Source organism: Rhinopithecus roxellana, chromosome 17, assembly GCF_007565055.1.
Source record: "Rhinopithecus roxellana isolate Shanxi Qingling chromosome 17, ASM756505v1, whole genome shotgun sequence".
Classification (NCBI taxonomy): domain Eukaryota; kingdom Metazoa; phylum Chordata; class Mammalia; order Primates; family Cercopithecidae; genus Rhinopithecus; species Rhinopithecus roxellana.
The window spans coordinates 106575536-106590293 of record NC_044565.1 but is presented as its reverse complement, the minus strand read 5'-3'; the positions used below and the strand labels follow the sequence as shown (position 1 = coordinate 106590293).

Genomic DNA, 14758 nt, shown 5'->3' with positions numbered 1-14758 from the left:
GCACATGCCACCACGTCTGACATATTCTAAAATTTTTGTAGCCATAGGTTCTTGCCATGTTGCCCAGGCCGATTCTGAACTCCTGTCCTCAAGCAATCCTCCTGCCTAGTATTCCCAAACTGTTGGGATTACAGGTATGAGTCACTGAGCCCAGCTTGTATTCTTTTGATTAAAAAAAAAATATTCTGAATGTGATCCACCAAATTAATTTCACCATCCACTAATAGGTAGCAACCTGAAGGAAAAATACTGTTATAAACTTTACACAAAACCAGAGATTATAAACATTTGCTTCCAAGGAGATGAAGGAGGCAAGAGGTACTTGTTTGCTCTGATGGGCCCTGTTTCCTTCAGTGCCAGGAAGAGTGGCTCTCAGACCTTTCTTATTTTCAAGGCGTTGGTAACAAAATGCCCCTAGTGTGACCAGTCAGGCTGACAGTCCACACCTGTAATATGGTGGTTAAGTTTCCTTTGCATGTCTTTCTTTCTTGCATCTTGGACCTTTTACTTAGGAAATTTTCTTTTTGCTTGGAGTACATCATTAAGAATTTTCGCTGAAGGCGAATTCTGAAAAGTTTTTGTTTTCCAGAAGCGATCTTGGAAAATATAAAAGGTTGGCAGTTATTTCTTTTAGTACATGAGATAGTATTACACCAATGGTGTTGAGAAGTCTATTGTGAGGCAATGTATCTTCTTTCTCTGGCTGCTTTTGAGATTTCTCTCTGTCTTGTTTTTTAGGAGCAGTTTTACTCTTATGTGACTAGAAGTAGATTTCTTCTTCTTTTTTTTAATACTGGTTGAGATTTTCTTGGGTTTTTGAATCTGTGGATAGATATCCTTCTCCATTTCTAAAAGATTTCTAGCCATTCTCTTCATAAATGATCTGTGCTCTATTCTTTTCTCTCCTTTTAGAACTTCAATTAGTAAAAACATGTTTGATGTCTTTATTTATCCTCTATGTCTTTTCCCTTTTCCCACTCTTTTTCTTTTTTGTTTCTCCCATGCTGAATTCTGTGTAATTTCTTCTGAACTATCTTCTAGTTTACATTCTCTCTCTCTCTCTTTTTTTTTTTTTTTTTTTAGACAGAGTTTTGCTCTTGTTACCCAGGCTGGAGTGCAATGGCACCATCTTGGCTCACTGCAACCTCCACCTCCTGGGTTCAAGTGATTCTCCTACCTCAGCCTCCCAAGTAGCTGGGATTACAGGCATGTGCCACCACGCCTGGCTAATTTTTGTATTATTAGTAGAGACGGGGTTTCACCATGTTGGCCAGGCTGGTCTCGAACTCCTGACCTCAGGTGATCCGCCCTCCTCAGCCTCCCAAAGTTTTGGGATTACAGGTGTGAGCCACCACACCCGCCCTTACATTATCTAAATCTGTTGCTAAACCATCATTGCTTTTAATTGTTATTAAGTGTCTTTTATGTACTCACATTGATAAGAGACAAGTAGTAAATAATCTTTAAAGGGCAAACTAATTTAAATGTAAGTGTTTTCCTGTATGTTTACAGGACTTAGCAAATGCACATCTTAGAGTTCTGGGTTTCTAATGTATATCTCCTCTATGATAGTCTTTAAAAATATGTTATTGGTATCCCTTAGGTTAGTCTCTTTTAGAACTTCTAATCAACGGACCCTTAACTTACAGGAGCCACCTGGATGTTAGCAACATCCATATTAAACATGCTGAGCTTTTAAAAGAGGGCTGTTAGACATGCTAAGTATTTTGAGATATCACTGTTCTATTGAAAACTATTGAAAACTTTATTTTAAAATGCAAACGTTCTTAAAGTCCTGGTTAATTTTATAATTATAAAATTAGCTATAATTTTAAGATTTCTCTGTCTTGTTTTTATAGGGGCAGTTTTACTCTTATGTGACTAGAAGTAGATTTCTTTTTATAACTATAAAATTAGGTTTACTTTTGTTAGAATAAATTAAAGATAGTGAATTTGTAATTTGCAAATTTGTAATTGGAATAACTATTTACTAAAAATATACATGATGTATTCTTATTTGGGCTCTTGTGACAAAAATACTATTGTGGCTATAGAAATCTAAGAACTGAGATTACTGTCAGTATTGAGAACATTCCTCCTTCATCATTAGAAAGACTATAAAAAACCAGATTCAAAGAAACTATCAATACTACTTATGAAGTACGTCTGTAAAAAAAAAAATTAAGCCTGCATCTTATCAGGCCTCTTGACCAGGGGTTCCCAAGGTATGGGCCCCAGACCAGAAGTATCAGCAACAAATTGTTAAAAATGCAGAATCTTGGGTCAGAAACTGGGGACCAGCAACTGGAATTTTAGTAAGTATACCAGATGATTCAGATGCCTGCTCAATTTTGAGGATGACTCTATCAGTTTGGTTATTAGGATTTACAGGGGATAAGGGAACATGTTAAAGAGCACCAACTAGATAAGGTCAGTCAGTCAAAAGTAAGACATCTGGACATTCTGGGCCTCCTGATGTCTTAGAAAGCACACAATACTATCTATGATGTATTTTTGTCTACCATCCCACCCAATTGCACCTGGATCTTCCTATTTATAGGCAATTGGAACAAGTTCAGTGCTACCCTGTAATGATTAAAACCAGAATATAGGACTGCTATAGCGTAAATGACCAGTTTCTTCAATAAGTGGCACATTAAAAAATATATTTATATATATAATTGTTATAGATTTAAAAAAACAACAAAATGGCCGGGCGTGGTGGCTCACGCCTGTAATCATAGCACTTTGGGAGGCTGAGGTGGGCACATCACAAGGTCAAGAGATTGAGACCATCCGGGTCAACATGGTGAAACCTCGTCTCTACTAAAAATACAAAAATTAGCTGGGTGTGGTGGCACGCGCCTGTAGTCCCAGCTACTCGGGAGGCTGAGGCAGGAGAATCGCTTGAATCCAGGAGACAGAGGTTGCAGTGAGCCGAGATTGGACCACTGCCCTCTAGCCTGGGTAACAGAGCAACACTATGTCTCAAACAAACAAACAAAAAAACACAACAAAATAAAGCTTAAGGAACATCAACCAAAAGCAATATATAAGCCCTATTTAGGATACTATAAAAAGACATTCACAATAACCTAGGCAAAATGAACATAAACTAGGTATAGGTGACAGAGAAATCCAATCAACACTGAATTATTCACCAGGCAAAGAAATGACGTGTAGGATTTGTTTTAAAGTCTCTAACCCTCCCCTGTTTGTGCCAAGATTGTCCATGACTTGAAAACTGTTAGAGGTGGGTGACAGCTACAAGAGAGATTATAGTGTTCTCCTTGTATGCTTGAAAATGTCAACAATAAAATTTAAAACTAAAAACAAAAATGAAACCATAATTCTTAAGATGCAGTTTGAATTAACTACAGCAGCTGTATGTGAAGCATTTCAAAGGAGTTAATGACATCAGAGTATTAAATCCATCTGACATGGAAACCAACTCCATCATAGTTTTTTTTGAGACGGAATCTTGCCCTGTTGTCAGGCTGGAGTACCGTGGCACGACAGATCACCGCATCCTCCGTCTCCAGGGTTCAAGCGATTCTCCTACCTCAGCCTCCCAAGGAGCTGGGACTACAGATGCAAGCCACCACGGCCAGCTAATTTTTGTATTTTTAGTAGAGATGAGGTTTCACCATGTTGGCCAGGATGGTCTCGATATCCTGACCTTGTGATCTGCCCGCCTCAGCCTCTCAATGTGGTGGGAATACAGGCGTGAGCCACCGGTGCCTGGCCTATGGCACAGTTTTAAAACTGCATTTGCCTAGAAAGTGGATTTCTGTATATAACCAAGTGTTGGGCTACATGACTCCATTGTTTTAAGCTATTTGGGGTTGGAGGAGGGAAGAGGGGTGAAGTAGAAAAGGAACAAGCTAACAAATGTTTTTTAAAAAGTAGAATTTAAAACAAAACCACATTCAACTGAACACCAGAACTCAATACCAGGATACAAGTTCAATTTTCAAAGAGCTGGAAGATCAAGCTAAGCACTGTATTGTATTTTGCTGAACGTTAAAATTACATAAATGTATTACAGTTGCCTAAAGATGTTAAAAAAGTCAGCTTTTCAAATCTAGTCACGGCCTACTCATATGATAGACCCAATCCAAATGAGCAAAATTTAAAAGTTACACATACAGACAAATTCTTAACCACAAGGCTGTTTAGTTTAAGTTATAAGTTAGAAGTTTTAAGACTCTCCTTTTACCCACCTTGAGCAATCGCAGCAAGCTTTCCCTTTTCTTCAGGGCTGAGCTGCAACATTGTATTTATAACAGGAAGAAGTCTTTCTTTTTCACTACCTGGTTTCAAGAAAATGAACTGTAGCAAGACATTCTTCAAGTATTCCAGATTAGCTGCAGACTTCTCTCGCTCTTGATTCCTTTCTAATCTTCTTATTTCACTTTTGAGAAGCTGGTGTTAGAGAAATGAATTAAAAATGGGCTTTAGGAGCTTCTGATTAAATATGGCAGACTGAACTCATGTATTTTTCTTCTCCTCCAAGCTAAACGTTCCCCTTCCCTCCATATGGCAATAAAGGAGGGAATTCAGTTAACTATAGCAGCTGTATGTGAAGCATTTTAAAGGAGTTTATGACATTACAGTATAAAATCCATTTGACATGAAAACCTGAACTCTAACTATGAGATAGTTTCAAAGCTGCATTTGCCTAGAAAGTGGATTGCTGCATATGCACCAAGTGTTGGGCTACATGACTCCATTGTCCAAAGCTATTTAGGGTTGGAGGGAAGAGGGGTGAAGTTGAAAAGGAACAAGCTAATACAAGAGGAGAAAAAGTAGATGAGACACATCAAGAAATTCTCACAAGATGAGAAACAGACGAAGTGGAAATGAGTCAGTCCAGCAGCTTACCAAGTATCACTGACGAGAGGAGAGGATGCATCCTGTGTAAATACCGGGGTTCTTGCCTCAGAAGCACAGGGTATCATGGAAATTGGAGTTGAAAGCTGGGGAACTGATAGAATGTCTACATGAGGAGCAACTAACTGGAGCCATGGGTTGGTACCAAGATGTTTCCTCTGCCTTCTACTTTCTATAGAAACTAAGCCAGTATGGCATGGGGCTCTGAAAATGGGCTGACAGGAACATTTGTAGCCTCCACTAACCCCCTGCCCCTACCCTGTTCCTAAAGTCCCAGGCAGTTAAGACGTCCACAGTGAATGGCACTTAATCAAAAGTTCAGACACAGTGAAAACTCAAGAATATAAGACAATGTAAAACACTATTAAAGAAATGAGGCAAAGAATGATATAAAAAAGTAACAGCATGTTCAAGTCTTTGAGGAAGATTTCCAGGTTGAAACCAAGCTGTAGCTTCTAGCATATTTTCGTTTTAGGTTAGACAAGAAAGTTAGCCAACTTTGTCCTAAAACCTAGGACCATTTAAAAAAGTGACAATAAAGAAGACTAAGAAATCATCAAGAGAGTATAAATTTATGAAAATATAACATTTGGCCAGGCGCGGTGGCTCATGCCTGTAACCCCAACACTTTGGGAGGCTGAGGCGGGCAGATCATGAGGTCAGGAGATCAAGACCATCCTGGCCAACATGGTGAAACCTTGTCTCTACTAAAATACAAAAAATTAGCCGGGCGTGGTGGTGCGTGCCTGTAGTCCCAGCTACTCGGGAGGCTGAGGCAGGGGAATCGCTTTAACTGGGAGGCGGGGATTGCAGTGAGCCGAGATCACACCAGTGCACTCCAACCTGGCGACAGAGCAAGACTCTGTCTCAAAAAAGAAAAAAAAGAAAATAAAACATTTAAATAAGTAAGTAACTTAGGTTTACTGGGCTAGTTAGTGATTTGTTAGCTATGATGTTTTTATTAGTGTGAAAATGTTATTTTACAGAGATGCATACTGAAGTATTTAGTGGTGGAATGTCATGATATATTCAATTTACTGAAAATAACTGAATTCAGCTTTAGAATAATCTGACAAGGATAGCTAGTGGCCTTGCACAGTGGCAGGACAGATCTATTAGGAGCAGCAAAGAACAGGGGAAAAGCATGTACTTTTCAGACAGCTATGAGTTTGAATTTTGTTCCACCATTTACCAGCCTCAATTTTTCTCTCAACCAGTGATGAGATTAAATAATACATGTAAAGCCTAGGGCCTGGGTCATAAGAACTCCTCAATAAGTAGTATGACTGTATTCTGAGGGGTGATTATCAGTGAGCCAGGGTGGAAATATCTCATTTGAGTAATTCTCAACTGCTCTGCAACACTCCTACATGTTTCTGGTGTCTACTTGAAACAGGAAAAACTTCCCATGCCACTTTGCCATCTCCACCTGAAAACTGTTTAGTAGTTCAGTACCATAAATATCACATGAATGATTCAAATTTACTGTTTATCTTTAGAATTCAAAGACTCACACCCAGTTAAGTTTTATTTAAGCACATGTGGAACAATGACTTGTGAACATCTCTCTAGCTTCTAAATCTATTATGGTTTCTTAGAAAAAGTAGGAATTAAGAAATAATCTTTATGTAATAGTATACGTATAAAAGCAACATTTTGGCTGGGCACGGTGGCTGACGCCTGTAATACCAGCACTTTGGGAGGCTGAGGCAGGCGGATCACAAGGTCAGGAGATCGAGACCATCCTGGCTAACACGGTGAAACCCTGTCTCTACTAAAAATACAAAAAAATTAGCCAGGCGTGGTGGCGGGCACCTGTAGTCCCAGCTACTCGGGAGGCTGAGGCAGGAGAATGGTGTGAACCCGGGAGGTGGAGCTTGCAATGAGCCAAGATTGCAACACTGCACTCCAGCCTGGGCGACAGAGCGAGACTCTGTCTCAAAAAAAAAAAAAGAAAAAAAAAAGCAGTATTTCTCACTGTCAGGAATCTAATATAAAGATCAAGACGTTATGATGCATCTGCAATGTGAATTTTTAAACTTGGGTGCATGTGTATGGAGGACCAAGAAAACCAAACTGGCGGTTTTCATGGTAGCCAGGTTCGCTGATCTCACCTTAATTTGCTCCATAAGGATTGCATTGGTTGCTTCTGTTTCCCGAAGCAGGCCGTTTAAGTGATCTGCACTTTTTGTGGTGGAACTGAGCTTCTGAACCAGTTCTTCTTTGGTAAATTCAGCATGCCATAATGGAGGCTCTGCAAGATGTTGTTCCAAGAATTAATTTTCAAAATCACAGATACAGATGAAGATTCTAAATAAGAAAACATCTAAATATAAATATCTTACTATGTGATATTTTATAGGTCTGCTTTCTTTGCCATTCATCTATTCAACATACCTCGATCAACAGATTATATTGTAGGTGACACAAAGAAAACAGTATCTCTGTTGTAAAGCATGTCATCTAACTGAATATAAGCCCTATGAGTCCCAGTTCTGAAATTCGTCAGAACTGTGTTTATTGGCAGTTTTATTACACATCTTCTTCCCATCTATGAATATTCCAAGACTTTATGTCATTTCACTTATAATGAGGAAAGCATTAACATTTACTGGTCACGTATCATGTACCCTCATAAGAATCTTCTATCGGGGGGGTAGGTATCATTATTCAAACTTTATAGACGATGAAACAGGCTCACAGATGACAGGTAATTTTGGCAGGAATCACAAAGTCAAATCGGCTTCTGGAGTCTGCTTCTGCTCTATCACGATGCCTCCATGTCACCACTATTTGCCTGAAGGAACCATGACTTGCAGTTTCTACCCCACATGGTCAGTGACTATGAATACAAATGACCCTTACTCCAGGTGATCCTGAAGTTTCAGGAAGATGACAAACAGATTCCCCCCAAATTTTGAACAGTAATATTGATTATAGGAAACAATAAAATATACTAAAACATCACTACAAAAATTTAGCATTACTTCATCAAGAGGAATAAACTGAAACTGTCAGTTTCTTGGAAGGGTGAGAAGATCCTGCTTTCTAATACCCACCACCTATTTGTGACAATAAACTTCCCACCACTTATTTGTGGTTCAAACCTAGGGCAAGAGCTAGCATTTTATTTTAAAAAAGATTTGTTTCGTAATATTCCCATTTGGACAGTGTGATGGTTAATGCTGGGTGTCAACTTGACTGGATTAAAGGATGCAAAGTATTAATCCTGAGTGTGTCTGTGAGGGTGTTGCCAAAGGAGATTAACATTTAAGTCCAGTGGGCTGGGGAAGGCCGACCCACCCTTAATCTGGTAGGTACCATTTAATCAGCTGCCAGCGAATATAAAGCAGGCAGAAAAATGTGAAAGGTGAGACTGGCCTAGCCTCCCAGCCTACATCTTTCTCCTGTGCTGGATGCTTCCTGCCCTCGAACATCAGACTCTTAGTTCTTCCGTTTTGGAACCTGGACTGGCTCTCGCTGCTCCTCAGCCTGCAGATGGCCTAGTGATCGTGTAAGGTAATACTTAATAAGCATCCATCTATCTGTCCATCCAATTAGTTCTGGCCCTCTAGAGAACCCTAATACAAACAGGTAGTGGAATATTGAAATAAATTTTATTGGAGCAGCCCAAAAAAGCATATGTAACTTAGAGTAATAGTAATTAAATAAGACAAAGAAATTAAACAAGAAAAACATATTTAGACAGAGTAACATACCAAGTTTAGTTTCGGGAGAATTAAGCAGCTGCTCTAAAGACTGTGTATATGTGCTGGCGGAAGACACAGACTCAGTATCAGTTGTCTCCATGCCTTCTCCCTCTTCCCGGGTTACAGTGTGCATGTCTAGAAGTGGGAGGTCTGTGTTTCTCCTTTCTCGAAGGTTCTTCAAAGATTGTTGAGAGGAAACTGGGCCTATTAGATTTTTTTTTAAAGGTTAAGTGTGAGATTGTTCAAAATCTATTGATTCAGCCTTACAGAGATACAAAATAAAATGAAAATATCAAATGATAAGAGCAGAGGAATTAAGTAACTATAAGACAAGTGAAAGGTATATGAAGAATTGCTAAAACATTTCTTAAAATTTAGTCATCAAGGCTGGGCATGGTGGCTCACACCTGTAATCCTAGCACTGTGGGAGGCTGAGGTGGGTGGCTCACGAGGTAAGGAAGTTCAAGACCAGCCTGGCCAAGATGGTGAAACCCTATCTCTACTAAAAATATAAAAGTAAGGCGGGCACGGTGGCAGGTGCCTGTAATCCCAGCTGCTGGGGAGGCTGAGGCAGAGAATTGCTGGAACCCAGCAGGCAGAGGTTGCAGTGAGCCGAGATCACGCCACTGCACTCCAGTCTGGTGACAGAGCGAGTCTCAAAAGAAAAAAAAAATTTAGTTATCAAATATCAAACTTTTAACTACGTTAGTCATTTTAGCAGAAGCTATAAATTAATTGCTACTAGCTAAGATAGACTGTTAGATAACACAGCTCATAATACAGTACTACTTGTTTTTTATTAATTTAGAGTAGAGGGCCATACTGCTGCTAAATACTGGCCAAAATTAAAAAACTAGATTCTAGCAATTTTTCAGGATTAGGTATTTGAGATTGGTGCATACTTCTTGAAACACACTTGCTGAAATCTGCTCGGCAGACATCCTCAATCACTGCCCTTACACCTTTACCCCTGCAGTTTCTTAATTGTTGCTGCTCATACCTACAGTGTTCATACAACAAGAGCCCAGAATCCAGAGCATGGAACTAATCAATTACATTGTCTAGCAAGACTTTCCTGTTTGCTGATGAACTGTAAAGTGCTTTTTTTTTTTCTTTCTGAGACAGGGTCTCACTCTGTCACACAGGTTGGAGTGCAGTGGCACAATCTTGGCTCACAGCAACCTCTGCCTCCCAGGCTCAAGCCATCCTCCCATCTCAGCCCCACAAGTAGCTGGGACTTACAGGTGCATGCCATCCCGCCCAGATAATTTCTGTATTTTTAGTAGAGATGAGGTTTCACCATGTTGCCCAGACTGGTCTCAAACTCCTGGCCTCATGTGATCCACCTGACTTGGCCTCCCAAAGTGCTGAGATTGCAGGCGTGAGCCACCATGTCCGGTCTAAACTGTCAAGTTTATCAGGCCCTTTGACATGTATTGGTTTATTGACCCCAAAACATCCGAAGTTCAGATAAATTTAATGACTTTGCCCAAGGTCTCATAACTGAGTTAGAAACCAGAATTGTAATCTAGATTTTTAAACTTCAGATTTCATTTATTTTGCATTTCATTAAGTTGCCTTAGGCCGGACTGCCTTTTCTGAAAAATTTTCCTGAGTTTCTGATAAGCTGACTGCTTATTCCACTGCTAATTCCTAGATTACAATCTCCTGTACGACCTTTGCCCTGGCCAATTACTTCTTTTGTTGATTCTTTGGCATATGTTAAATTATCTTGAAGTTGCTTTTTTACCCTAGTAAGTGACCGATAGCTGCTAATGCTCCAGTGACAATATTTCCCATGGGAAACCAAAACACCATCAACTTGCTACTAAAATACTGCATCATCATGGCTGACATTTTTCCATTTCTTCCTGGAAGCAGAATGGAAGACACTGGGTGCGGCTGAACTAAAACTCCAACTAGTTGTAAATGTGAAAGGAAAGAAACTATATTGGCCATGCAATTCTACACATTCAGTGCCGCCTGAGTGTTTCTAAGCTCCTTGTTCCATCTCTAATGTTTCTATTTAAAAAGTAGACAAACTTGATGACTAACAACAGAGAACACGAAACAAATCTGGTGAATACTAGAATTAAGACATATGTCATGAGACTACCAGAGTATGTTTAAGTCAGAGAAAAAGAAATACTCCTTTCCATTGAGGGTAAGAAATACATCAAAGTCAGCATTCTAAGAGGTTATACAGGCCTCTGTAAGTATAATCAAGGAAGGATTCAGATGGTTCAAATATCTTCCTAGTAAGCAAATCCAAAATTCATTAATCACAGAATTGACACTGGTGACACCTAGTAAATTTTCTTTCTTATGAATTTGGAAGAATGTATTTAAAAGACATAAATACACGAAAATTTGAACAACTAATATTTCCATGTGTACATACATACTTCTTGTGGTCGGTTCATTCTTAAGCTGGAAGAGCTGTGCTTCCACCTTGGAGAGCTGCTGCTGTAATGTCTCCACTGTCTTTCTGTGCTCTTCCTGCAAATGTCGCACTTGATCTCGGAAGCTATTTCGAAGGACCTCATTCTGGGATGTTAGCTGACTCACAGTCTGTGTATGCTCAGACTTCATCATCATGTTCTCTGATTGTATTGAACACAATCTGAAAGATGAGAAACTTAGTTCACAGAAGATCTTTCAACTTTATATGCTGACTTTAGCCTTTCTCCACGGGGTTCTGCAAGAGAATTAGCTCTAAGACCTCTACTGAATGTATGAATCAACTTCTCTCCTACATACCTACACTGTACTCATTGTGTAATAACTTGATGAGAACTGACACTGGCTGTCATCTAGCTCAAATAATCTGTGTTCCACATTTCAGATGAAGAACCCCAGTTGAGAAACTGCGTTGTGTTGTCCAGACTAGGAACTTCATGGTTCATCAGAAAAAAGGACTATATTTAAAGCATAAAATAATTATACTTTTAATTAGTCCACTTCTTCATGTCATCGTATGTGGTAGCTCACATAAATATAAGATTAATCTCCCTTTTATCTACTACCCTGAAAATATGAGGAAAAAAAAACAAAAAACAAAAAACCTCACACTCTTGATTCACTCAGAAAACTTTAAAGTATTCATTTTTGAGTCGATTAACATGAACCACAAACACAGACTTGGTTTACTGTAGCTGTTTCAAATCTCACTGCAAGTAAGAATCGCTGGAGTACCTTGTTGAAAATAGAGACATCTAGTTTTCATGTTACACCCACTGAATCAGGATCTCAGTAGTATTCTAGGAATTCCCTACTTTTAGCAGTTTTCAATGTGATTTTTATGTATTCGGCCTGAAACTAACCAGTGGGCCTACAATTTGGGAACCATCACTTTTAAGGGTTTACCTGTAGTTTTCATATTTTATATGTTTGGCTTTGGTAAAACAAAACAAAACAAAACAAATTTCCTTTTATACAGGGGATCCACATAATTCTCTCATAAAAATACAAAAGCTGTTGGAGAAAAAAGTAAAAGCCCTCATTAATTACTCTCATGCCTGGCAGGATGAAATCCCAATTCCACAGGTAGATAAATGTTGTTAACAGTTTAGCCTATACTTTTCCAAGATATTTTTTCTACCTGCTACACTTACGCGCACCATATAAGGTTTAAAACAGGGTTTAGTGGCTGAAGAGAGAAATGCAATAAAATACCATGTTTTAGAAAAGAAATCTTAATTACTAAGTTCATATTGATTAATGAATCTAGAAAATACTAGTGTATACACATTTCTCTGCAAGCATTTTGTTCAAACAATATCTACCAAGAAAGTAAAGGAAGAACCATTGGTAGTTACAAAAATAGTCTAAGCAGGATAAATATTAGAGGTAGGGTAAAGTGTCTATTCTCAGGCAGTATCGGTGACATTTCTAAATTTACCTACTTGAAAGCTAAATGCTTAAACCCCCCATCTGGAATAAGAATGACTGTGCTAATGGAAGTTCACTGTTCTGTCTCAGTTGTTACTGAAGTGTTTATATTAACTGTAGTCTCTGGGTAATACAGATATTAATTAGTTAGCCTAATTATCACATTCCTCTGGAACCATTTTCACAATCTACTATAGAGAAAGTATAAATATTAAAACATTTTTAAAAGTGGAGACTATATAAAGAGGCTATTTCTTCATACTTGGGCACAGACAGTAACAATACTGTTAGTTTTTAACATTTCTGAAGAAGAGGAAAGACTCCTAAAGGTATCTCAAAATACTATGAAAAGTGACTGGCACATAGTAGGTGCTCAAAAAACACTTACTGAAAGATGAATTACTTTAGAGGAATCAACAGTTACTTTGTGTTAGCAATGTAACTTGCAATAACTTTCCTAAAGAATAAGTGTTGGAGAATATCAAGCAAACATCACCTAGATAATCTCATGGTAAACCCTGGTGACAGGCAGCTAGAAAACTGGTCCATCTCCCTGAAACTTTTGGTTTACATGATTAACAAGCAAATTACACTGTTAACAGACAGAAGCCACAAAAAGCTAAGTGCTTTCACTTTTCAGATTAGCATAAGATTAGATATATATAAGAAAATCTGTGGCCGGGCGCGGTGGCTCAAGCCTGTAATCCCAGCACTTTGGGAGGCCGAGACGGGCGGATCACGAGGTCAGGAGATCAAGACCATCCTGGCTAACATGGTGAAACCCCGTCTCTACTAAAAAATACAAAAAACTAGCCGGGCGAGGTGGCGGGCGCCTGTAGTCCCAGCTACTCGGGAGGCTGAGGCAGGAGAATGGCGTAAACCCAGGAGGCGGAGCTTGCAGTGAGCTGAGATCCGGCCACTGCACTCCAGCCTGGGCGGCAGAGCGAGACTCCGTCTCAAAAAAAAAAAAAAAAAAAAAAAAAAAAAAAAAAAAAGAAAATCTGTGATAAAAGTATCTTAACACCCTTGATAAAAGATGCTCAATGAAGAATTCTTTTCCTCAGCCGAATACTCCTACTACCCAATTTCTTTATCACAGGAGTTGAAAACTTCTTGTTCACAATCTATTTATTTTGCCAATTCTCCTAATGTCTATTTAAAGTATTAGAGTGATGAACAAAATATGACAAACTGAAGATAGAATTGCAAAGATAAGTTGCATATTCTTTTTCAGTTAGCAACTATTTGGGTGTTTTCTTCTAGAAAAAAAAAATGCTTATGATTTGATACCTGGGTTGGAAAGTAGTATGTTTTTCTTTTTTAGAGAAACATCCTAGCCAAGAAGGCTGTAGGAGACGCAGAATACTGGATGAGCAGACAGACATTAGTTGTTCTTAAAAATGCAAAATACAAAAGCAACGTAAAAGGTGAAGCTCTAAGGTAGATAAAGCAAAGTTACCAAGCCTTTAGATATGTCTATTTTTTATTTTCTAATCTGCATTTATCTCAAGGAGCAACATATTAGAAGTTTCAACAAAGAAATACATTGCTGTCTGGTACAGCGTCAGTGCTGCTAACAACCTTACTTTTCCCGGAGTTCCGCCTCTTTGGACACAGTTTCCTGAAGCATCTTGTTGTGCCTTTCTAGCAGTGTATCATGTTCAGACTGCAATGTTTGAAGTTCAGATACATTAATCTGTAAGTTATTTTGGCTATCTTGTAATTTGATTTTTAGTTGGTCAATCAGCATTTCCAGATGTTCCCTAAAACAGAAATACAGTTTTAAAATTTTTTGAAAAAGGTGAATTTGATTTTGTGGTTTTAAATATAGTTTAACCATTTAATCTTTCAATGCCATACTCTTGGATGATTCTAAAGGAAATGTAATAGTCAGAAGAATTCAAGACTAGGATTAAATATAATACAAAAGACATAGCCAGATTTAAAATCTTAGGCACTATAGATTTACAAAAAATTTCTTTAAAATTTAGAATTTCATATTCAAAAAGGGGCATCAAAATAGCCTATTTTATGTTACAGGACTATGTCAGCTAAAGAAAAAACGTCATGCTACTTTTTTTTTTTTTTTTTTTTTGAGATGGAGTCTGGCTCTGTTGCCCAGGCTGGAATGCAGGGGCGCAATCGTGGCTCACTGCAACCTCTGCCTCCCAGGTTCAAGCGATTCTCCTGATTCAGCCTCCTGCGTAGCTGGGACTACAGGCACACACCACCACACTCAGCTAATTTTTTATTTTTAGTAGAGA

General features: G+C 38.7%; 1 protein-coding gene across 4 annotated transcripts in view; it reads right to left on the bottom strand.

Annotated features, from left to right (window-relative positions):
• The window catches only part of GCC2 (GRIP and coiled-coil domain containing 2), a 65629-nt gene that overhangs the window by 6105 nt on the left and 44766 nt on the right, over positions 1-14758 (bottom strand). For 3 of the 4 annotated variants that reach the window (XM_010368672.2, XM_030921120.1, XM_030921119.1), the window contains 5 exons: positions 14081-14257; positions 11009-11226; positions 8613-8807; positions 7008-7147; positions 4224-4425 (listed from right to left, as the gene is read on the bottom strand). In XM_010368672.2, coding sequence (XP_010366974.1) covers positions 4224-4425; positions 7008-7147; positions 8613-8807; positions 11009-11226; positions 14081-14257 — 932 coding nt within the window. Of the gene's footprint in view, positions 1-4223; positions 4426-7007; positions 7148-8612; positions 8808-11004; positions 11227-14080; positions 14258-14758 lie in introns of all 4 variants that reach the window. The other variant, XR_004054336.1, reaches the window with a different exon arrangement.